The following is a 26,042-nucleotide window of genomic DNA, read 5'->3' as shown; positions in this document are numbered from 1 at the left end:
AATCATTGTATTTTCTTGCTCGTCATAAGAATAATTATTTATTGACACCCTACGAGTTGTGGTCGGGTAAGAAATCGAGTTTGCATCATTTTCATATTTGGGGATGCAAAGCTGAAGTAAGGCCATATAATCCAAAATATAAGAAACTTGATCTGAAAACTATTAGTGTATACTTTGTAGGTTATACTATTGGATCGAGGGGTTCCAAGTTCTATGGTCCTTCTCACACCACCAGAGTGATAGAATTAGATAGAGCTGTTTATTTTGAAGATGAATTTGGTTCAAGTCAAGGGTCAAGAGAAATTGTATTCAGAGAAGAATGTATTTATGTCCCCGAACCTGTTGTTTTGCTTCTACTCCTACTAATGACCCCGTGATTGAACAAGTTCCAATAGAAGCTCATGATGAATCTCAAGATCATGTACAAGATGAAAATCCTGATATTGAGGGTGGTGAAGTTGTGTTGAGAAGCATAGAGAGAGCTCGCAAACCTGCTATTCATGATGACTACAGTGTCTATTTTCAAGAGCATGATTTTGATGTGAGAGACACTTCTTAGCTAGTTACTTATTAATAAGCCATAAAGAGTCCTCAATCTAAGCTATGGTTGAATGCAATGACAGTTGAGTCAAGTTTCATGTCGCAAAACAAAGTTTAGGATTTAGTTGTCCTACTAAAAGGTTGCAGACCCATTGGGTGCGAATGGGTTTACAAAAATCAAACGTGACTCAAATGGAAAAATAGTGAGGTAGAAAGCTAGACTTGTTGCTAAAGGATATAGCCAGAGAGAAGGTATTGATTTCATATCAAAGATTCTTTGTGAATCATTATGGATATGGTTGATTATTTTAATTTGGCACTTGAACAAATGTATGTGAAGACTGCCTTCTTAAATGCAGATATGTATGAAGATGTCTACATAACTCAACCTGTTGTTTTTGAGGAGCATGGCAAGAAACATATGATTTGCAAGCTCAATAAGTCTATTTATAGACTTAAACAAGCATCAAGACAGTAATATCTCAAGTTTGATGCAGTTGTCATTGCGAATGGTTTCATGGAGAACAAAGTTGATCAATGTATATGTATGAAGGTTAGCAGGAGTAGCTTTATTTTTCTAGTATTGTATGTTGATGATATCTTGCTTGTTTCTAACAATAAAGCTATTCATTAAAAAAAAATAATAAAGATATGTTATCTAAGACAAAGCAATTATTATCTGATCATTTTGATATGAAAGACCTTTGTGAGGCTTCATATGCACTTAGGATACAAATCCTCTAGGATAGAGCTAAAGGTATTCTTCGGCTGTCTCAAAAAACTTACATTGATCAAATCTTGAAAATATTCAATATGCACGCTTGTTCACCTGGAAGGGCACTAATAGTGAAAGGTGACAAATTCTCAAAGGGTCAAAGTCCATAAAATGATAAAGAGAAAGTTGAAATGAAAGTAGTTCCTTATGCGTCACTTGTGGGTAGCCTGATGTATGCTTAAGTATGCACATGTCCTGATATTGCTTTTGTTGTTGGCGTGTTAGGTAGATACTTTAGTGATCCTGGACTTAGCCATTGGAAAGTAGCTAAGAAGGTCATGTGTTATCTTCAAGGTACCAAGAATCATATGTTGAGTTATCAGCAAGCTGACACTCTTTATATAGTTGGATTTAGTGATGTCGATAATGTAGGGTGCATAGATGATAAGAAATCCACATCAGGCTACATTTTTATGATGGTTGGAGGAGTTATTTTATGGAAAAGTGTCAAGAAAACACTCACAACATCCTCAATAATGGAGGTAGAGTATATGGCGTGCTATGAGGCTACTTGTCAAGCAATATCGCTGTGAAATTTCATTTTAGCATTGAATGTTATGGATTCTATCTCGAGGTCGCTGAAATTGTATTGTGACAATTCTGCAGCAGTAGCTTTCTCTAATAATGCTAGAAGTACTTCTCGCTCGAAACACATTGATATAAAGTACTATTTTATTAAAGAGAGAGTTATCGAGTCTCTTATTTCTAATGAATACATGCCTACCACTGGCATATTGGCGGACCCACTAACGAAAGACTACCCATATGTGTATTTTTAGAGCATGTTGCTCGAATGAGATTGTTACGAGCCTAGCTTGTTGAGCTCAGTTGGAGTTTTACTATTATGTATCAAACATGCTAGTATTTTGTATGGAATGCTTATGACTTATGTTTTGAACATGCATAATGATATTGTAGTCACTTCTAGTTGTTGTTGTCATGTTTATTTATGTATGTATTACTTATTAAAGTGATAAGTACAAAAGGAGGTGAATGTCCATAGTCTCAATTTCGTTGTACCTCATGCATATTTTGATTTGATTGTCAATGATTAATGTTGGATTGAATGTATTCAAAGACAATTCATACATAATATATATATCTTATCGATAAGATGTTATGCATGATTTACTTGATTACCTTATGTGTGATGATAGACTATGTCATGGTGGTTTGATTATATTGTCCAAGTGAGAAAATATTGAAATAATTATTGTGGACTTATATAATCATAGATATAATTCCATAACCATAATTATTAACAATGTGTCTAATATTTATCAACAACCAAAATGGAATGGTTAATAATTATTTATTATGTTAGAGGCACATGAGAGCACCCTTATAATTATAATTGGCTCATTAAATTATATTATACCATTAATTGAAGTACTTTAGTTCAATTAGTATATAACCCATTATGGCTACGAAGATGTGATATATATATATATATGTGTTAAGTGTAAAAGGGGTTTAATTATAATAGTAATTAGAAAGATAGAAGGGGATAGTTCCACATTTTGCTTCTCTCTAAGAGAACTCTAATTTTGTGCTTGTGTTAATCTATATTGGAGATTTTTGGTATCAAATGGCTCACATAGATTATCAATAAAATGTATGTGTTTATCTTACTTTTGGTCTCTAAATAAAATATAAATCTTGATTGATGATTATGAGTATTAATAAGTTATATATATATCTATATATATTATAAGTGTGTTTTAATACTTATGATCTGTGATAAAAATAATATGCTACCCTATGAGCACATAATTAATAGCACAAGAAAACACTTAAGATAATCTTGTTTATTATTATTATTTCCATTAAATTAGCTGACCCTATGTCATTATTTTTAATGTCAGATAGATTTAAGTTTGTGGGACTTTTACCAAAAAATAAATAAAAATTGTAGGAGTTAATTAATGCATGGTTAGGCCTCAATTATAACCCCCAAATACGAGCACATTGTCTTAAAATGTGCAGCATGAGACTTAATGATGACTGTATGGTGCCTTAAGCACGTGTTAAATAGCTTTGTTGTGCTTAAAAATTGTGGTCCTTGGGCGTCTCTTAGGTCATTTCTTTGCAAATTCTTATCATCTGCCAGCTTAATCCGTGGTTAGTTTTCTTGTGTATTTGAATTCAAGTCACTTTATAGCTGTACTCTCTCTAATCTCTATCACTAAGCTGGCCTTAGTTGTGTCGTATCTAACCGCGTGTCAAAGTCTCATGCCGGGAGTTTATTACTCAGAGTCCAAGAGGATTCTTTTTTTTTAGTGTAGCGTAATTATATTTTACAATCATATATTAGTTTAATAGCTTAAAGGTTCTGGATTCGAACCCATAACCTAGCTTGAAGAGGACTCTATATATGGTCACTTCATTTCTCTTTTTTAGTTTATCATGTTGAAACCCATTATTGTGTGTGTGGCATTAAATATTCTTAGCTAAGCTTTATTATTCAATTATAGTATTCCCAATTCATTGCTCACTTAAACGGCTGCAATTATGGCATTGTTTTGATTGGAAAAAGAATCAGACAAGAACCAAAAACGTGGGCCTTTCTTTAGATTTACAAGTACACGCTCTCATCTCTTTTGTGGGTCACTCTTCAGGTAACAATGAGCGCTTGCACACTCACACTTGCACCTTTTTTTGTTTGTGAAAATAATTCAGACAAAACAATAAATTAAATATTTAATATACCAATGATGAAAAATGGTTTTTTTTAATATTAAGGATAAAATAGGTGTTATATGTTTATTTTTATATGTATTTGATGAAGAAATAAAAACAGGTGACAGACTAGAAAATGAATCAAATAAGGTATCTTAGGTAATTACATTTCATTTACTCTTTTTATATTAATTTTCTGAATTAAGAATATTATTGTTTTCTGAACTAGCATCGTTATTAGATATCGATTGTGTCCATTGCCGTTTCGCGAAATGAAAATATGTGAGTATGATAATTAAATTTATATATCAATAATTAGGCTGCATATAAATTTTTGTAAACCATCCAATTCAACTAAATTAAAATAACTCGATAAAAAATACAAACTTAAAACCTAGACGAAAATATAACTCACCCAATAGATTGAACGGATTTAAATACTACCAACCCGCCTAATCAACCCGACCAACCAAACTAAGTTTTTATATATATATATATATATTTATATAGAATAATTCTACTGATCCCCTTAGTTTGTACCTCATGATATGGGATAGTTTTTTGGTTAATAAAATTAAAGTCAAATAAAGGTTACACGGTATGGTAGTATGTATACATGTGATTTTTATTTTTGTTAAAAAAATTAACTGTTTTATAATAAAGAAATAGCAAGAAAGAGGATTGTTTTATATATGTGTTGTGTATGTATACATTAATGAACATGTTTTTTTTTTTTTGCTTTAAGTTAATTGCCTTTGTTATTTTAGTTTCTTTGGTTATTGAAAAAAAAAATGTTTTAGAAAACACATATAATTTTAGAAACTAAAAGAAAAATATTAAAATGTGTCATAAAAATTATATTATGTTCCAACGAGAGGAAGCTTTAACATCTAAAGTCATCTTAGCTAAGTACTGAGCGAGAAGTTTAACATCTCTACACTCGAAACTAAAAGGAAACCAACTCAAACTTACAACAAACACTTTTAATGTCCCAAACCAAACTATCCTAGTCACTGATGCCCCTTTTTGGATTAGTAAGAAAGGAGATAGCATTAAGACAATCTGAAGCAATTAACACCTTGGAGATACCTGCTTCATTCGCCGCTTTGACCACTCTACTAATAGCCCACAATTCAATAGCAATGGGCTTCAGAGGACGCTGCAGAAACTCAGCATTGGCACATCCAAAATATTACCCAAGTGATCCCGTTACAAAAACCCTACACTGCAGCAACTGGACAAGGCATTCACCCCCACATTAACATTTATTTTGACCACCGAAACAGGAGGGAGGAGACCATCTGGAAGCCTCCTTAATATTCTTAGCCTTCAAGCTCTCTCCATTAAAATCTTTTAAAAGCTCGTAGCACTGATCCACCAACGAACTAGCAATTTGATTGCTTTCTTCAAAGGTCTAGTTGTTTCTTTCCTACCAAATTTTCTAGGCAAGAACCATAAATAAACTGAATTCGTCTATTAAGAAGGAACAAAGGGCTTTTTCCTTTCGTCCCAAAAAGAAAAATAAAATATCAACAACGTCAGACATTTTGAAAAGGGACTTCCCAAGAAAAATCGCCATAGCTATGACCCTGGAAGACATGCACACAAAATGTTTCCTAAAAGATGAACTACTGACTGCTACAGTCTGCTCAACCATGCTGAAAAGTCAAGAGAGGGAGAGAGAGAAACTTACACGATGAAGACAATGCTGGAGTGGAAGTCGCCGCATGACGGCAGTAGTTCGTCTGGCAACGACGGAGGAAGAGTAGGAGGAAATTTGGGGAGTCTGGAATTTTGTTGGAAGGGTTGTAAGGCCTGGAAATAGAAATATGGTGAGTAAAAGTCCCAGTCACAAAAGGGTTAAGCTTTTATAGGCCCTTCAGGGTAAGTGTCGAACCTAATCGAGTACTATCGGATGTTGAGGGTTCAAACCGTCCGAATTTTAGTGATCTAACGGTCAAGATAAACTTGCAAGATAAAAGGAAAGGGCGGTTGAAATGCTTGAGTACCTCTCTGACAACTGCATTAATGAAGGGGTCTATCAAATAGGCAGGAATCGAATCGTTGCTTGTAGAAAACGAGGCGGAATGATTATAAATAAAAATAGCCAACGCCCGCGCAAGATGTTTACCACATCACTCCCTGAGACCATAGACAATGTACAAGTCTCATTTTATAAAGTTTTTAAATAAGACTTGGGTTGTAAATATTGCTTTGCTTTTGTCCAATATACGTGGCAACTCTGTCATCGAACACGTGGCAATTAAAGCTTACGATTTGGAGGTGCTCGAGGATATCTTAAGCAGGCTTATGATTTAAGTGGATATAATCAAATGGCTCCTCCTAGAGCTATAACTGGATCTAGAAGGATCAACCTTTTGTCCATCTCCCGGAGCTGGGCTTTGGGCCTAGGGTCCCAGAGATAAACTATTCGCACGCGTTAAATCCAGCATGGAGGAAGCGTTTATAGACGAATATGAAAAGGGAAATTTCATTTTTAATGCTTAAAAAAACACCCTCTAACAAAATTTAGACTCCTAATTAATTTATACAATCAAATGCTATTATTTTCAATTTTTACCCAAACTACCCTCCCTTTCATTTTCCTTCTCTCTCTGTCTCTTTCTCTTCCTCACTCTATCTTCTTCTTCCTCGCACCACCGAGACCAACTGCACTGTGCACCAAGACCACCCAACCACCACTACCGAACCTCCTTTCCTCCACCACCGAACCTCTTCATCTATCCAAAAACCCAGAAGAAACCCAGATGCCCAAGACCGGTCGGACCTCCATAGCACTCAAGCATCGAAAAACCCAGAGGCCCCAAACCTCTGTCTCCGTCTTCATCTTCGTGTTTATTTTTTTTATTGGATTTTTTTTATTACATTTATCGATAGGTTATCGATAGTTTATCGATGACATTTATCGATAGGTTATCGATAGTATATCGATGACATTTATCGATAAGTTGTCGATAGGTTATCGATGGGTTATCGATGATTTCTGTTTGCACACAAAAAAAGCAGTGCGCAGACAAAACCATCGATAAACTATCGACAAAGTATCGATAACCTATCGATAATTCCATTTTGGCCAGAAAATCATACCCTCCACCACCATCTAATGTCTCAAACAAATACAAATTCAATGAGCTTCTGATTAGGGGAGGGTTAAGTGGGCGGTGGCGAATGGCGATGGTGGTTGAGAGAAGTCGAGGAGGAGGAAGAGAAAAAGATTTGGGTAGGTGAGATTTGGGGGTTGTTAGATTAAGTTTTGGGTAGATGAGGAGGTTCGGTGGTGGAGGAGAAGAGGTTCAGTGGTGGTGGTTGGTGGTCTGTCTGAGTTTGAGGGAAAGAGAGTGAGGAAGAGAAAGAGACAAAGAGAGAAGGAAAATGAAAGGAGGGGCATTTTAGGTAGAAATTGAAAACAATAGTATTAATTGTATAAATTAATTATGAGTCTAAATTTTGTTAAAAGGTATTTTTTTAAGCATTAAAAATGAAATTTCCCGCATGAAAATATGAGTCGAATGCATTAAACTCATTCTTCGGTGATTACGCATTAATCAAGGATGTAAGTGATGACTACATAATGAACTGTCACATCAATCAAGGAAGGATAAGGGTTTGTCTCACCTAAACCCTGTGTAACCTACTATGTAGACGCGCATACCCTATTTTGCTAATTTGAGAACTTTGTACAAAGCCAAGGTGGACGCTGGAGACAATAGAGGCCTTTTTCCTCTCTCAAAATAGCTATAAATACCCCCCAAGCATATTTAGGGTGGAGAGGGGGAAAATGGAGTAGAATATTATCTGTAAAGAAATACCTCCATATCAAATACTCGTAGACTAAGGCTCATTAATGTCCTAACCACGTAAAAATACTTGCATTTACTCTTCTCTAATTATTTTTCACTGCTCTAATTATTTAGTTGCCGAAAATTTCAGTCAACAATAATGATGAACAATTGATGATGCGAACTTCTTCTTCTTCTCTTTCTCCCTCAGAGTTTCTCTCTCAGAAATACAGTCTAAAAGTCCTATTTATACCCCCATAAAAATCCTTTGATTTAAATAAAAGACAAATTTTAAAATTTCTGAAATCGCACTCTCACTGCAACGAAGCTTTATGTTCATTGCAGCGAAGCTTTAGGCTTCCTGGGACGAGAGCCTCCTGCTGAAATTTTTTTGTCGAGTGTTCAGATTAGTATTTTCGCTATAGCTCCTTTAATACAACTCAGAACTGGACAATTCCGGATATTCCAAAAAGCTAAGAACAAGATCTAAAACTTTCGTGTTTAGCTCCAAGTCCAGTTCTGCTTCCAAGATTATCAAAATTTACAATTAAGTTATGTCTTGTAAAATCGAGCTCTCCAAAATTGATATTTTTCATCGAAGTATGCTAAAATCATTCTAAAATACTCTAAACACATGATTAGCCTTCCAAAATCATAATAAATCAAAATCACACTAATAAAAGATTTAAAGAGTTAATTTAATAATAATAATGATGAGAGAAAATAATATAGCTTAACAGACAAATATGCACTTATCAAGTGCCAAATACAACGCTTTCAAAAACGAGAATATAAAACAGGGAAGTGAAAAAAGAAAATCAAGTAAGCATATACTTGTTACAACAACAAGGAGAAGAATATACGACATAAAATTTTTCAAAATCAAAACACAAAGCAACCAAACGCACAAGCCAAAACCCCAAGACCAAAAGTTGTTCGAAAATCCCCTACTCTTTGGAGGCATTTCTAGAATCAAGAAATCTTCCAAAAAAAGGGAACAATATGCAACAGAAATTAATCACAAATGATCACTAATACTTATAAAATTGGGGTCGAGACATCGAGAATGGTGCAACTGAACAATGCTAGTAGTACCGTGCCTGACAGCATCGGAGAAAAAGCAAAAGAAAATTTGACGAGCTCAAAGATATTTCCAGTTTGAACCCTCAACAGAGATGGTAAAGAAAATAAAATTATACAAAGGAAGAAGGCAAGTGATATTTATAGCCTTCAACCCTGTGGATACTTTTCATCCTACGGTCCTCTACAAAATCCAATTAACACATTATGATCAAACGATTGGGGGGGACACGTAAAAAGACATTTATGAGAAGATGTTTGGCGTACTCGAGTATCCTACTGTTGCCCTACATTTATTTCACCTCTCAGGATTTTGTTCCAGAAAACGAATCGACGTCGCCAGAATTAAGGAGGGAAAAACATGCAAGCCTACGAGCCACTCATTAAGAAACACGTGGTGTACCTGTGCAAACAAGCGTGCTTCATTTACCTGTGACATCATGGCAACCCCTCCGGGAGAGAGCTAAAAAGATAGTCAATAACAAATCCCAACTTACAAAATTGTAAGCTGGAACTTGGGGTAAATGTTGTCTGTAATTTTTACCACAATACGTGGCCATTCGGGAGTAAGTCACGTGTCCTTGCAGACGGCAAATCTGTTATCAAAAAGAAGTTGTACTAAGGTTTAGCTCATAATTTTGTGACATTGTGTCTTGGAGTGTCCCATCAGCTGCAAACTCGTCGTGTCTTGTCTCACTAAACTCCTACTTCGAATCCAGCTGAAGCTCCCATTATCATAAATCATTTCCTATATCTGGGAAAAGCCCAAATAGAGCCTAGAGAGAAAAAGAGAATGTACCTTAAACCCCAATGTGCTTCTCCAATCTCGTCTATAAATATGGAAAGAATGAAAAGTAAGAAGGGAGATTGTTTTGAGAGGAAAAACAAAAGAGAACTCCTTTGTAACATTATGGTATAAATAAATACATAAGTAATTTGATTAATATTAAAATCACATAAAAATATACTTTATCATGCATAAGTAATTTTTGAAAGACAAAATTAAGTAATTGCGAAAAATATCGGTCAACTACTCATATGTAGGTGAAATTACTCTTTATTAAATTATAATATGTAGAACCAATATTTGAATAATAGACCTATTTATAGTGTTAAAAATTTATTATTATTATTTTGAAATGGAGTGTCAGACACCTTAGAAGCTATCTTTTAGCATTTTTCCTTAATAAATTATGAAAAAATTTACTGTCTATTCTCTCTTCACTTTTCACCACTGCCAAACAGAGAATTTCGAACCAAGACAAAAAGGATAGGGTAAAAGTGGAAGCCATGGCACATACATATATAATTATTGAATACCCGAATAAATGTGGTGTCGGGTCCCAACCAAATTTAATTGGATTTTCAATTAACATTTGTTGAAAAAGAAATAAAAATTCAGAAACTCAGATACGTACTCTGTTACATGTTACTATCGGACTCAGTCTATCACTCATATAATCACTGTGTCCTGGTAAAAAGAAAACTCAATAGCCAGTTTGATATTAAGGGCCCCTATCCACCCAACACACCATACCATTTTTTTGGTATATGATATTGAGTGATTTTACAATGCATTCTCTTAAAAGGGATGTTCTAATGCACCCTTAACTTGTTTCGGCATTCAGAAAAATTTCTTAGTCTAATTTTTTTTTCTTCATATTTATGTACGTTATAGCTGTGTAAGATATCCTACAAAATTTTAAAAAATTCAGAATAATTTACAATATAGAAAATAATGTTCAAACAGTCTATTTTACACGCGTATAAAATAAAATAGTCACGCGTGCAACACACTGTTTGAACATGATTTTTTCTATGTTAAATTTTTCTAAATTTCTTAAAATTTTGCAAGATGCCTTAAATAACTATAACGTACATAAGCTGAGAAAAAATTTGACAAATAAGGATGCATCAATATATTCATTTTAAAAGGGTGTATTGTAGAATTTATATTTTATTACACAATATTATTATGGCTTCACAAAATTATAACAAGTCAGGGACCACGTGCCGGTCAACACTTTCGTATCTTACGTGGCAAGAGCTTAAAAGAATCTAATTTGAAGAGGGGTCCGACAAGTTCACGGATCCTCAAGTTTTCTCATCACTTTTTCCAATAACCGAAGCTTCAGTCCACTCACAGGCTCATATTAACGGCTACTTTCTTAGAAATAGCCACGTGGCTTCACCCGATTCAACGGTTTGCTTTTGGCGGGAATATAACTTTTTCTCTGAAATATCTAATTTGACACACAGAATAATATAGTGGTGATGTTGGTGGTCCCAGTCGGACCCTCCGAACCGGCGAGGTCGGGTCAAGTCAAGTTATTATATATTTCAGCAAAAGGTGGGGAACTGAACTAAACTCATGAAATATAAAATATATATTGAAAGACACCTACGAAACCAATAGCGAAAAGAATATGGAATTAATTTAACAAAAGTAGAGATTATACAAAGAAGATAATGCATGCAATTAAATAATTGAAAATACTGAAAAGAATGACTTCTTTTGAGAAGTAAATCCTTTTTTTTTTTAATAAAGAAAAAAGAATCATGCCGGGGAGGGGAGTGACGTGGGATCGGCCGAAGATGGGATTTCTGCTCCGACACGGCAACCTTCGAGCATGAACACAATGTCTGCCATGGATGGTCTGTCAAGTGGATCAGGAGCAGTGCAAAGAAGACCAACTTTGACTCCCAACAAGAACTCTTCCCACTCCGTTGACTCAGGGTCAATTTCGAGCAAACCCGGTTCAAGTAGTTCCGAGATTTGACCTCTCTGTAATTGTTTCTTCACCCATTTGACTATATCCTCGTCTTGAGTAAACATCACCGGTTTCCTCCCTGTCAAAATCTCCAACAGAACGATTCCAAAACTGTATACGTCGGCTTCTTTGGTTGCCCGACCTGTTAATGCAGCTTCGGGGGAAACATAGCCCAATGAACCAACTGGGGTCGACGAAGATGATGCTCCTTCAGCCGGTGTCGAAATTGTCAGCCTGTCCAGCCCGAATTCGGATATATGGGCTTCAAAATCAGCATCGAATAGAACGTTTTGTGGCTTGATATCGCCGTGTACCATCGAGAGAGAGTGGAGGAAAGCCAGGCCGCGTGCAATGCCGAGTGCAATTAGGTGTCGCATTGGCCAATTGAGTACATGGCCGTCCTGATGAGACGCCTCTTGGAGAAGAGTTGCGAGGTTTCCATTAGGCATGTAATCATATACAAGAAGCCTCACGTCAGGAGGACCAGCGTAATATCCTCTTAGAACTGTGAGATTCCGGTGCTTAACCTTTCCGAGCAACTCGGCTTCTTTTCGGTATCCTCCTTCGTCTAGGAAACCGTCTGCAAGGCGGCGTATAGAGAGCACCATTCCATCCTGGAATGAGGCCTTGAATACGAGCCCGTATTTGCCTCTGCTCAAAACGTTTTCCTCATCGAATTGTCTTGTGGCCTCCAATGTCTCTGCCAACGTGATTTTGGTATTGAACATAACTAGTTTAGGCCCTCCATTTTCTCCACTTCCTCGACCTCTTTCCCCTCCTGAGCTTGCTCGAGCAGGGCTCCTCTTCTTTCCTCCTGCAAGTATTCCTTCTCTAAGCTTTTTACGCCAACGCAGTAGGCTAAAGATGTAGCCACAACAGCAGAATCCCACTAGGCAAGCTCCCACTACAGAGACACCAATTAAAACAATCAGTTTTCTCCTTTTTCTTCTCCTAACACTTTCACATTCTTTATCCAGTGGCTTCCCACATAGTCCCGGGTTCATGGCGTATACAGTTTGATCATTGAATCGAGAGCTTAGAGGTTTTGGAATCTCGCCTTGGAGATTGTTATGGGAGAGATTTAAATGTTTCAAGCCAGGAATGAGAGTGATATTCTCTGGTATGATTCCAGTCAATCGGTTGGAGGACAGGTCTAAGTCTGTGAGGCTGGATAATTTGGACAATGAGCTCGGTATGGGGCCTGAAAGTTGATTCTCATCTAACAAAAGAGAAGTTAGATAGGAACACTTAGAGATCTCATCTGGGATTTCACCAAACAATCTATTTTGACCCAAATCAAGCTTCTTCAGATGGGAGAGTTTAGAGACATCACCAGGAATATTGCCCACAAAGCCATTCGAACGAAGCTCGAGGACTTGTAGTTCAGAACAATTAGTAATCTCTTCTGGGATAACACCTGAAATTTTGTTAATTGCTAAGGATAAGACGTTCAATGACCGCAGAAATCCATAGGTGGTGGGAATATCACCAGTAAAGAAATTGGATGAGAGGTTTAGATGTTTCAGACTGACCAAACTGCTAAAACCTTCGGGTACATCACCAGAGAGATGATTTTCTTGGAGAGCAACTACCTGTAGGCCTGGCAACCCAAAGATCTCAATTGGCAACTGCCCAGAGAGTTTTTGTTTACTCAAATCTAGTGTAGAAAGCTTCATTAAGTTTCCAATACTCGCAGGAAATCTTCCTGTAAAACCACAGTTGCTCAAATTCAAAACCTGCAAATTGCTCAAGCTCCCAATATCAGTCAAAACTTGTGCACCCAACTTGTTGTTGCTGAGGTTCAATGTAGTCAAATTACCCATCTGCATGACCTCCTCCGGGACATTTCCAGTCAGATTGTTGTTGCTCAGATTCAACGTTTCAAGCTCCAAAAGCTTTCCAAGACTGACAGGAATGGTACCAGAAAATGAGTTTCCACCCATTGACAACATTTTCAAGTTCCTCAGTCCTCCCAAAACTGAAGGGATCTGACCCGAAAACATGTTATCTTCAAGGTCAAGAACTTTTAACAAACTACATTGTACAATCTCAACAGGAACTTCTCCAACTAATGAGTTGTTTGATAAACGTAGCTCTTCCAGCCGGACAAGGTTTCCAATCTGCACCGATAATGGGCCAGAAAAAGAGTTTCCAGAAAGATCCATTGACCTTAAAGTCGTCAAATTAGTCAACCAAGATGGGAACACGCCTCTTATGTGATTCTCTTTAAGGTCTAAAATCTCCAAAAGACTCGAAGAACACCATCCATTTGGCGGCTTGACCATCCCCGTGAAAGCATTAAATCCTAGCTTAATGATCTCCAGAGAAGACCCATTGACAGCGACGCGACAGAGCAGGGAAATAGGAACCAAACCTGAGAGGTTGTTTCTCGACAAGGAGAGAACTTTAAGGTTAGGAATCGTTCCCATGGTCGCCGGAATCAAACCTCGGAGACCGTTGTCTTCGGCGCTTAGATGAACAAGCGAGGTACAGTTGGATATGGCCGAAGGAAGTGTTCCGTACAACTGGTTAGAGTCCAAAAACAGATATTCGAGCTCCTGAAGCTCTCCAATGGTGGCCGGAACCTCTCCGGTGAACCGGTTGAACGACAAGTTGAGAAGCTGAAGCTGAGAGATAGATGAAAAGTTCATTGGAATGTCGCCAGAGAACCCATTAGATGATAGGTCGATGTATCGAAGGCTCGGCGAAATGCCGTAGCCGGATATTTTGCCGGAGAAAAAATTCCGGGCAAGGTTGAGGACTTGAAGGTTGGTGAGATTGAGAAGAAATGGAGGTAAATCGCCGGACAGTGAGTTGTCCTGAAGATAAACAGCTCGTAAGAGTGCACACTGGGAAAGAGAAGGTGGGATTGTGCCATTGAAGTTGTTGGAATGTAGACTCAGCTTCCGAAGCTGGCGTAAATCAGAGAGTCTGTGACTGATTCGGCCACCGAGGTGGAGACGAGGCAATCTGAGCTCACGAACTCGGTGACCATAACAGAGGACCCCACGCCAGTCACAGGGAGCGGATGGCGTAGACGAAATCCAACCATCCAAAGCTCCAGCCGGGTCATGAAGGGCAAGTTTGAAAGAGGTTAAAGCTCTTGTTTCTAACAATGTATCTGAACTTAGTTTAGTTTGAGCCCAAGTAAAGGCCATGAAGTAAGCCACTAAAAAAAACCAAAAAGTAGCCGTTGACGCCATGGAAATGGAGTGAAAGAAGGTGGTGAGAGTGAGAGTGTAGTGGGTTTTCTTTTGTATTTGATGTTGGTGGGATTTAGGAGGAGCGTAAAGGAGTGGAAAGAGGGTTTGAGTTAAACGAAGCCATATATGATGTTGGTTTGCGCCCAGTTTCTGCGTTTCTGTCCCCCGGTAGTATTTTCTCTCTCTCTCTCTGTTTTTCCGTTCTCTCTTTCCCAAAAAGCTCTTAAAATGGGCTTTTTAGTATATTTGCTCTTATCTTTGGCTCTTTTTATGTTTTTTGGTACTAAACGTCTAAATGGAGAGTCTTTTATGCACTTTTTAAACTTTTTCCTTCGGCTTTTAGAATCATTAACTCCCATAATAGAGACTACTTATCAATCAGAATGAGGGCTTTGATATTGACTGCATATTTTGTTTTCTTATCCTTTTTTATTTTTTACTTTTGTTTATTGGCTTTTTAGATTTTTTTTTTTACTGAATTTTTAGATGTAACAAACTATGTACCTCAACTATAGAAGATATTAGATTCAATGATTTTGTTTTTTTTGGTCTAATTCTATTTAATTTTAATAATATAATAATGGGTAAATACCATTTTGGACCTTCTGTTTTACAAAAGTTATCAATTGGATCCTGTGTTTTGTTAAATGACAAAATAGACCCTGTATTTTCTAAAATAGTACAAATAGGACCCTAAATTGATTTTTTATCAAAATAAAGTTTAATTATAATCCGATCTAAAAGTGCTATATGACAAAACTGTTTACATTTTTTGTATCTGTTCGTATTAAGCATTGTCTTCAAGTTGGTTGTGTTAAAAAAAAATTATCAAAAATTAAGCTCAGGGTCCTATTTTTACTATTTTAGAAAATACAGGGTCTATTTTGTCATTTAACAAAACACAGGGTCCAATCTGTAACTTTTGCAAAACACAGGGTCTAAAATGGTATTTATCCTATAATAATTGTCTATGTACTAAATCTTACCTCCCTAATTTTGATATCTATTGAGTCATGCCTCCAAATCTTTACATGTACCAAATTGTATTTTCTAAACTTTCATTCATGTCAGATTTTCGTTAATAAAATTAAACAAAAATAATTAGAAGAACTTTTAACGGTTTAACAAGTTGAAAAAATGCGACAAAAATTATAATTATCCTTACTAAATAGTAAAGAAACACTGTTAACAAAATAAATCTCTATATTTTATGGAGTTTTTACAAAAATATTGAATTTTGGATAAAAGTTTATAAATTTACTATCACACGATTTTTTTTCTTCAAAAATATTATCTTTTTATAAAACGATCGTAAGACAACAAAACAGAACAATTAAAACAACAGTGGAACAACTAAAAAACAACCGTGGAACAACCGTGAAAACTTAACACAATACATAATATAAAACTTACACAATATTTTTGAAAAAAATTCCGCTCATATTAAAAAAGTAAAAAAGTTGATAATTTCAGTATGTGGTGTAAAACTCCATATTTTATCCAGAAGGTCTGCCCGTATGAAGCCCATATTCTTTCAATTTAGCTTTAGGTTCAATTAGAGAATGGCTGAAATGCAAAATGACCCTAAATTTAAAAACTAAGGTGGCGTTTGGTTGGAGGTAATGAAATAGAATAGAATGAAAAGGAAACAATTTTCATTCCATTCCTTTGTTTGGTTGCATTTTAAAGTATTAGAATGGCATTCTAATGGAATGTTCTTTCCACCATTTTGGTGGAATGACTATTCCATTTTAAAAAGGAAGGAAATACCATTTCAATGTAACAAGAAAAAAAAATTAATGATTTTTTTATCAATTTTTTTTATGCATTTTAAATTTTATTTCATTCCATTCTTTTTCCTATTCCTATTCCCATTCTCATTCATATTCCTATATTTTCATTCCTCTCAACCAAACGCCACCTAAGTTAGTAAATGTCCCCTTTTTAAAAAAATTATGAAAATAGCAAAATATAATAAATTAGCTAATAAAAATACATTTACTACATATTATTTTTTTAAAATATATATATAATAATTAAATTAGGCTATAATTTTTTTTTAGTATTGCATATTATTATATTGTAACAAAAAAAAATATATTAGATCATTAAATATATACTACAGTATTTGATATATCGTGTCACTAAAAATTTATATATTGTAGTAATAAAATTATATACCACAAAAGAATTATAATAATACTAAATTAATACTCAAAAAATATATATTATGTTAACAAAATTATATATACCAATATTAAAATATACATACTAAAAAATTTATATATAATAAAAGAAAAACTATATATCATCTTAAATAAATGATATACTATAGACAACAATAATTATATACCATACAACAAAAAATAAAATAATATAATCTTATTAAAAAAATTGTATATACTTGTTGACCGAGGTTTTCGGCAACCGATTTAATAATATATGTAAGAAAGCTGTAGGAAGTTTAATTCATGAGATTTTTACGTGGTTGGGGCATTAACGAGTCTTAATCCACGAGTCTTTTTTATTTATGAGAGTACTTATTACAGAGAATGTTCTTGGTAGATATTCCTCTTAGTTGCTCTCTTTAATTCTTATGAACCCAAAATTCTCGACCCCCGTCTCAGTGTGTTTGGGGGGTATTTATAGTATTTTTCTGAGGGGATCCCTAGAACTGAATCACTTATCTTTCTATGCAGGTTCGATAGGGGCACATATTCCTAGTCGATGCAAAATAGGAAATACATGACCTTACCGTAGGTATCTTAGGGGTTAGGTGGATATAATCCTTTATCCCTTCTTGATTGATGTGATCCCTCATAAAGTAGTCGTCACTAGCCTTATTAATCACAGCGTAATAACTGCAAAAGAGGGGTTACACCGTCAGACATATTGCTTATGGCAGTTCCAATATGTTTTCTCCCATGTGGCATTAAATGAGAGGTGACTGTTCAAATAGGGTCTAGTACCTCTCGGAGATGCCTTAGCATTCCTCTGATCTCCATGAGTATGTGGAGCCTTCACATCTTCTCCGGGAGGTATCTTCTCGCTGACACTCCTGTTGCAAAAAGACTTAGTCGATTTATCTAAGAGTTGAGCCTCTGAGATCCACGTGTCGTTGTCATACAAGTCCACGTATTTTGGCCAAAATAGGGGGCAACAACCACCATTGTATATAATAAAATAGAAACTAATTAAATATTATTTAAAATAAATATATATATCATACAATTAACATATATAAAAATAATAATTAAATATATGTAACATGTCAATAACATTATATACACGCATTAAAATGTTTGTATTTATGCTAACAAAATTATATATCACTATTAGACATAGTAAAATAAATAATAAATATCATCTAAGAATAATAATATACTATAGAACAAAACAAAAAAATATTGTACAATAAATTTTATATCCCAACAACCTACAACAACTCATAAAGCATTAAAAAATTCGACATAACTTTTAAATAAAAAAAAATTAACAAAACTAATATATATACACCTTATTTCATACGTAATTTGCTTCTAATTCTAAAAAAAAAATATTAGTTTTTTTTATGGGGCAAAAGATAATATAAAATTTATAAATAATAAATAATCTAAAAAATTATTTTACTACAAGTTTTGAAATGAAAACATTTACTAATATAGGGATATGATTTTGTCCCGTTATTGTACTTTCACGGATTGTAATCTGTGATGTACGGCAGCCGTCAGATGAGTGAGTTATTTGATCTGACGGCTGAGATTGATCTAGGGGTAATTAGGGTCAAAAAGTAGAAACGTACCCTGACACTCATTTAATGTACTCTGAGACCCATCTAATATACCACGAAATACATTCCGTAAAAGTACATCACGAGACAAAATCATATTCCTACTAATATATTTATGGGATCATTCACTATAATTTCCCATTAGAGAAACCTCAAATATTTGATGGATTTTGGTTAAGGAAAATTTGAAAGGGAAGGGATGTAATTGTATTATATGGATAAAAAAATTGTTGTATACTGTAGTTTGTAGTCTGTACTTTAGTAGGTAGGTTAGTCTATGATAAATTAAAGTGGTGCACGTATATAGCACATGGTGGCTATCTATATCACAACAAATAAATACATATTCACGTGATAACTATTACTTGGAGTGAATTCAATAATGGAAAAAAAAATGATCTCTATTAAATTGTACACAAAATTAACAAATGCACTTGTGTGGCTAAGTGATTGTAAATCTATTTTTATTTGTATTAACTTATTATAAAAGAAACAAGAAATTCTTGATCTTCATCTATTTAAGTGCTATTGTGAATGAATAACTTTACATCCCTAAATAATAAAATAACTCTACTATTTATAGGGAAGAATTACATCTAGTTTGTTTCGAAAATATAACAAATAAAAAAGAAAACTAATTATTTTCTCATAATACAACAATTGCGTGTAGAAATCCCATGAAAATAGGGATTTAATTGATAAATAAAAGAGGGAAGTGCTTTTAAGTCTTTTGTTGCCACATTTACCCTGGGACATATGAAGAGTTGTCCTAAAATTGACCCTGGTCGAATAATATCGTTTACCATGCATGGTATCTTTGTCATATTCTTCAAATAAGTAACAGCTGATGGATAATTCAATTCCAGACGACATATTGACGAGGTTTGCTTTTGCCTAGGTCTAAAGAATGATCCACGTGTCACCCAAAATAAATATCATTGATAGAAAAATTTAGATTTTCTATTTCATATCATTTATTGATAATGCCCCCACCCCAAAAAATAGTTTTTTAAAATTTTGGTACAAAAATATGGTATTTTTAGGTGTTTATCGAGATTTTCAGAAAACCAATTATGAGAAATTATAACTAAATAAATAAATAATTCAAAGAAAGAGATGGAACAAACATAAGATTTTTACGTGATTAGGGCATTAATAAGCTTTAATTCACGAGTCAGTATTATTATGTATTTAAGCTAAAAATGTCTTTGGGAGTAGAATGAGTATAAGTTCTCTAATTTTGCCTGAGCAAGTATTACAAGAGAATTCAACCTTTAATCTAAATAGATTGTCGGGTATTTATAGTGTTTACATGAATTATATTTTGTTTCTTTTTTTCTTTCTGATAGAGTGTTTACATGAAAATACATAAAGTATGGCTCTTTTGTGAGGCCCAGTCCCTAAAAGGATTGATGCGCGAACTAGAAAGATAGGACACGATCAAGTTGTCAATACTGTGTCCCATAATTGTAGCCAATTAATTATGAATTATTTTTTTTATCTCCATTTTAAGTAATTTCTCTTTTTAGCTTGATACGATCTTCTATCCGAGATTTGAGGAGAGTTAATTCCTTATTCTATGCGCTCAGATAAAAAGAGAAACTTGACTAGTCTTCCAGAAACACGCTATCTGGCCTTCTGGAATCACGGTACCGGAACTCCTTCTGGATACGAGCTGTCATTAGCGAAAGCTTATCTAAGCATGGAGCTACGATACCTTCCTGGAAGGTCTTGTCTGACTTGGGCTTGACCCAAGTTATCTTCTTTGGACCCACTAGTAAGCTTTAGATATTGATCTGAAATACAAAGTCTTTATTATATACATAAATTAGTACAATTTTTTTTTTTTATGAATCAAGTGAATTTCATTGCTTAAAACTATTTGTACAAACAAATAGCATTCTCCGAAACAAGGACAACCTATACAAAAATAATCTTTACAAGGTATCTAACCATTCTTAATGGTTGCTTTCTTTGGCCATGTACATGTAATTCTTTTTTTAAAAAAAATTCTTTTACTTTGCTCACTATACTATCTATGCTTAGTATTGAGTTTTGCCACAAAATATTATTTTAGCACGCCAAATGCTATAAATAAGAGCTGCAATGACAACAGCCAACATCATCTTTTTTACCTTGCTAATCTTGGCTTTTTGGATCAACCTGACTATTTGATGAAGGGTGTTAGTAGTCATCCTCCAAGTGAGCCAATCTTTGATATCCCACAGAGAAGGGACAATCAAAGAAGAGATGCTGTATTGTTTCTTCTTCGACATTGCAGAAAAAACACTTTGTGTTATAGACAGTTTTATACATCTGCACTCTATCCTTTGTCTTGAGTCTATTTAGCATGGTGAGCCAAAAAATGAAACTATGCTTGGGCAAGTTCATTCGGCTCCATACTATAGAACTCCACTCTACTTTGCTAGTGGGAGGCCGAAGAACATGAAAACCAACAACCACTTTGTAGCTGTCATTTGAAGCTTGATTCAAGTCAAAAAAGCTTTCTTGCTCTATCCTTTATAGCTACCATTTTGTGCTAATATCAGCTGGTAGCTGGGGTTGTCTTGTAAGATCACCAATTCTCCTCCTTTATGTACACATTATGCATCCACTTCACCCATAGATTATCTTTTTTTTATAGCAATGGCCCAAACATACTTGAACATGGCTACCAAGTTTCAATCATAAATGTTTCTGAACCCCAAGCCACCTGAAGATTTGGTGTAGCAGATTGTGTTCCAAGCAACTGCAGCTGAATCTGTGAATACCTGATTTCTATTCCACAAGAAGCTTCGAAAAATAGATTCAATTTCCAGCACTATTTTTTTTTTTTTGGCAAAATCATTATTACCAAAAATTATTTTAAAATACAAATATTCATCACTTTATCAAAAATTTATTATTATATATTAAAAAAAAATTAACATTGAATTGAATTTCTTTGATGTCTTAAATTTTTTGCTGAAGTTGTAATACATCTTGAGCACATGCCAAAATATATTATAGTATGTATAGAGTATGATTTATAGATAAACACACAAGTTCATATACAAAAAATTACTTTGAAATATAAGTATATTACCTTTATTAAAAATATATTGAGATGATATTACCTTTGAGACTTGAGTTTTTATTCATAATCACTTTTAGGCTTGTATTGAAAAATCACAATTCTAAAGAGAAAATTTAAATGTATGAAGACAATTATAACATAGTATAAAAATCACTAAACTCATGTTTAAGAACAATCACATGCAAGAGTAAAAAATATAATCCTAAAATAACAAAACTAATATATAAAAGGGTAAATACCATTTTGGACCCTCTGTTTTACAAAAGTTACCAATTGGACCCTGTGTTTTGTTAAATGACAAAATGGACCTTGTATTTTCTAAAATAGTACAAAGAGAACCCTGAATTGATTTTTTTGTCAAAATAAAGTTTAATTATAATCCGATCTAAAAGTGCTATATGACAAAACTGTTTGCATTTTTTGTATCTGTTCGTATTAAGCATTGTCTTCAAGTTGATTGTATTAAAAAAAAGTTATCAAAAATTAAGCTCAGGGTCCTATTTTTACTATTTTAGAAAATACAGGATCCATTTTGTCATTTAACAAAATACAGGGTCCAATCTGTAACTTTTACAAAACACAGGGTCCAAAATAGTATTTACCCTATATAAAAAGATGAATATGTTACATGAAAAATGGAAGAAGATGAATATATATATGTTAATGGAAAAGATGATGAATTTGATTCATGCATAGATAATAATTTATTTTTTTAATACTTTTTTTTATGTATATATAATAATTATAGTGTTATTAAATTATGGTAATGAGAATGGATGATATATGTCTTACATTTTTGCTACCAGGACAGAGGGAAATATTCCTAGCAGCCCACTAATGGCTAATCTTAATATCTGTAACACTCGAATGTCCGAATAGGTTAATCGACAGGATGTTTGATCAAGATACAGACATATATGTACTGAGCAAGGTGTATGAGTTGGCAATTTTAGAGATCGATCTCGTCGCTTCCAAGACACGAAGATAATCCCTATATTCGTGGGATTGAGTTAAAGAATAAATGCAATACACCTTAGTTTCTTATTCTTTACATTGTAATTATAGAATTAATGTAGTTTCCTATTTTATCATTATGAATTAACGGAAACTATTCTTCATGTATTAAGGTCCTATAAATAGTGGCATAATCTCACTATTGAGAGGGACGAAAGAATTAATCCGGAGAAACACACTCAAGAGAGAAAATAACTCAGAGATCAATTGTAAGAGCTCTAGAGAGGAAGAACACTTTATTCTTTCTCTCAAGTTAGTACAAATACAAGGGGAGTAGACTATTACCATTCTTACGGGGTCGAACCTTTTTTAAATTTGGTATTCTCTTTACTTTACCGTTTTTTATTTCTATTACTTATTTTATCTAATCGCTTTATCTTGACTTACTGTCGTTGTTTTGAGAGAGTCATTTTAATCCAAGTTACTCTTTGGTGTACTATTTTGCAATTTTAGTAATTTTGGTGTGCATTTGGATGACATAATAACTTTATTGTTTATATTTTTAAGAGTAGTTTTATCTCATGTGGCTTGTGATAAAACTCAGCAATATATAATTTGACAAAATGACTTTTCGGTTAGATAATAAATTATCTGGACAAAAAAGAAGCATGCGCTTCATCGTTAAATTTTTGGGTGAATCTAACCACCTCTTGTAAAAAAAAAATACGACTTAATAAATAAAAATTGGTGGTATTTAAATTTGTAATATATTATCTATCATATAAGAATATTATTTTTTTGACGTTGATTTCACAGTTCTTGCTCCATCTCGTTGGAATTAATGATTTTTTTTGGGTGTTCTCGTGTTGCTGTGGTGGTTCTATACGTGTGTGTGGAAGATGGAGGCTATAAAATACATTTCTTCTTCCTTCTCTATGGTTATTTTGTGGTTTTTTTTTTATTCTAATTTTTCTATAAATACATTTGACGAGCTTACTAAAAAAAATTTTAAGGTGTGTGGTTCTTTTATGTTTTTCTAAGTGGTTATATCTGCTTATTATTTTATATTTATTTTTATATTATTTTAGTAGGTTTTTTATTCTGATTTTCTAAGATTGGACTTGCAAATATAGCTGTTATTGCATCTGGTATTGAGGTTGTGCAGAAGATTGTTAGTTTTTTTAATCATTTTTTCCTTTTCTTTTGTTTGATTTGTTTTAGTGTTGTTTTACAGTTGTCTTGCCATGATTATTTATTTGACGTCGATTTTACTGTTTTTTCTCAATCTCACCGGAATTAATGGTTGTTTTCCGATTCTTCTGGTGTTCTTGGTGGTTCTGTCTGTGGGTGTGGAAGATGGAGGCCTCATTTTTTTTTTCGGTGTTTACAGTATAAAAGAAAAAAAATTGGTCAGGATAGTATAAAAGTTACTTCTACCGTATGACAGTATTTTGATCAAAATTGGACTAAAACTCAGTATTTTTGTAAGTTTCCTGATATCAAAACTGTGAGGTCTTGGACCTCAAGCCCAACAAATGACTAGGCCTTCATCAGAATGCTGGGCCGAAGCCTTTGATCTCCTCAAAGGTGAAGGAACATAAGTAAGTATCACAGAAGCCCCTTGGTTTTGGACCCAATCGTCACAATAGAGGACTTGACTTAAGAGCCCAAGATCAGGAAGGAGGGCCGAAGCTTCAGAATTCAGATGGTATTTGCCCCTCAACCCCAAAACCCACTCATTTTGACCATGTTTAGAGCTCCTCATTACAACAATGTCCCCAAACATCTAAGGATAAGGAAAGAGAAACTAACTCTTCAAAATAAGCTTATGCATTGGAGATAAATATGATGGCTAGATATGAGCAACCATTTATGTCTTTTTTTTAAACAAATAATAATAAAAAAATGTAATATGTCAAATAAATCAATGATAACAATATAAGTTGATATTAAATAATAGTGTATGAGACTATGATGATCAATTTTAGAATTGCTTAGTATTAGTATTAGTGCATTATTAGTAGTAAAGTAGTCAAAAAATAATGTGGATAAGAGATAAGATAAAATATTATATTTTAAGATGATATGAAATTTTATAACAATTTTAAAGATTGTCTAGAGATGCTCTAAGGGAGTGTTTGATATTAAATAAAAAATTTACATAAATTATTATTTTTTGGCAAATTCTTTATACATTTACATTTAAATATTTTTGTTTATATTTTTACAGTATTCATAAAAATAACACCAAAATAAAAAAAAAAAATCACAGCAAAATAATAGTAAAATATCATTCAAACAACATAAAAAATAATATACAAATAATAAAAAACCAACAACAAAATATCAAGAGTACAACATAAAAAAAAATAGAAAATATATATTTTTATGTAAATAAAATTTTTAAAATCGTAAAAATATTTAAAATTTCGTACAACTATATTTTTGTATTTTTTTTAAATAATTTCTATTAAATATGTGACAGAGACTTCATTTTATTTATGGAGTTCATATTGTTATATTATTTGCAATGTTATTTTCAATATAATATATATAAAATAAAATATTAATAATGTGATAAATAAATATAATAAATAGTTTGATGATTATTTTATGTATTAAAGTTTTTTTATAACCAATAATGTAACAGGGAGTTATAGATAGAGAAAATAAAAGTAGTTTCTACAAATCTGGTAACTATTTTGTAACTCTTCATCACAATTTCAAAGAGTCCAATTAAGAAAATTATTACACAAATAAATATGGGAATCAAAGCTATCATTATATAGCTGTTATCGGAGGTTACAACACTTATTTATGTGATTAAAATGAGGTACAAAACATTAAAAATTAATAAGGGCTGAAAAGGAGTTACAAAACTCCAAAACTTAGGAGGGGTTTGGTTGGGAGGAATGAAAATATAGGAATAGGAATGGGAATAGGAATGGAATGGAATAAAATTTAAAATGGATAAAAAAAATTGATAAAAAAATAATTAAATTTTTTTTCTTGTTACATTGGAATGGTCATTCCTTCCTTTTTAAAATGGAATAGTCATTCCACCAAAATAGTGGAAAGAGCATTCCATTGGAATGCCATTCCAATACTTTAAAATGCAACCAAACAAAGGAATGGAATGAAAATTATTTCCTTTCCATTCTATTCCATTTCATTACCTCCAACCAAACGCCACCTTAGTGTGCTGACAACTAGCTTGACGACAAGTCGCCTAAAGCAACCGTTTCAAAAAAAACCCTTACTCGACATGGGAACGGATGGGCTAAGTCCGAGCTTCATTCACCAACGTCTATAACCTCATTTACACTTATTTAAGGGTTGGTAACACCCATGAAGTGTTGGTAATTTGTATTTTG

General features: G+C 33.7%; 2 protein-coding genes across 2 annotated transcripts; one reads left to right on the top strand and one right to left on the bottom strand.

Annotated features, from left to right (window-relative positions):
* The first annotated feature begins 829 nt into the window (after positions 1-829).
* Positions 830-1,848, top strand: LOC133032412 (secreted RxLR effector protein 161-like). The gene is made up of 2 exons (XM_061106347.1): positions 830-950; positions 1,541-1,848. The coding sequence occupies exons 1-2, from the start codon at positions 830-832 to the stop codon at positions 1,846-1,848; spliced, it is 429 nt and encodes a 142-aa protein (XP_060962330.1).
* A 9,443-nt stretch (positions 1,849-11,291) lies between these two features.
* LOC133031804 (probable LRR receptor-like serine/threonine-protein kinase At4g36180) lies at positions 11,292-15,339 on the bottom strand. Its single transcript, XM_061105486.1, has one exon. The coding sequence runs from the start codon at positions 14,846-14,848 to the stop codon at positions 11,432-11,434; it is 3,417 nt and encodes a 1,138-aa protein (XP_060961469.1). The 5' UTR covers positions 14,849-15,339; the 3' UTR covers positions 11,292-11,431.
* Positions 15,340-26,042: the final 10,703 nt, after the last annotated feature.

The sequence above is a fragment of the Cannabis sativa genome, chromosome X, assembly GCF_029168945.1.
Source record: "Cannabis sativa cultivar Pink pepper isolate KNU-18-1 chromosome X, ASM2916894v1, whole genome shotgun sequence".
NCBI classification, from domain to species: Eukaryota; Viridiplantae; Streptophyta; class Magnoliopsida; order Rosales; family Cannabaceae; genus Cannabis; species Cannabis sativa.
This window is presented reverse-complemented; position numbering and strand designations above follow the sequence as displayed.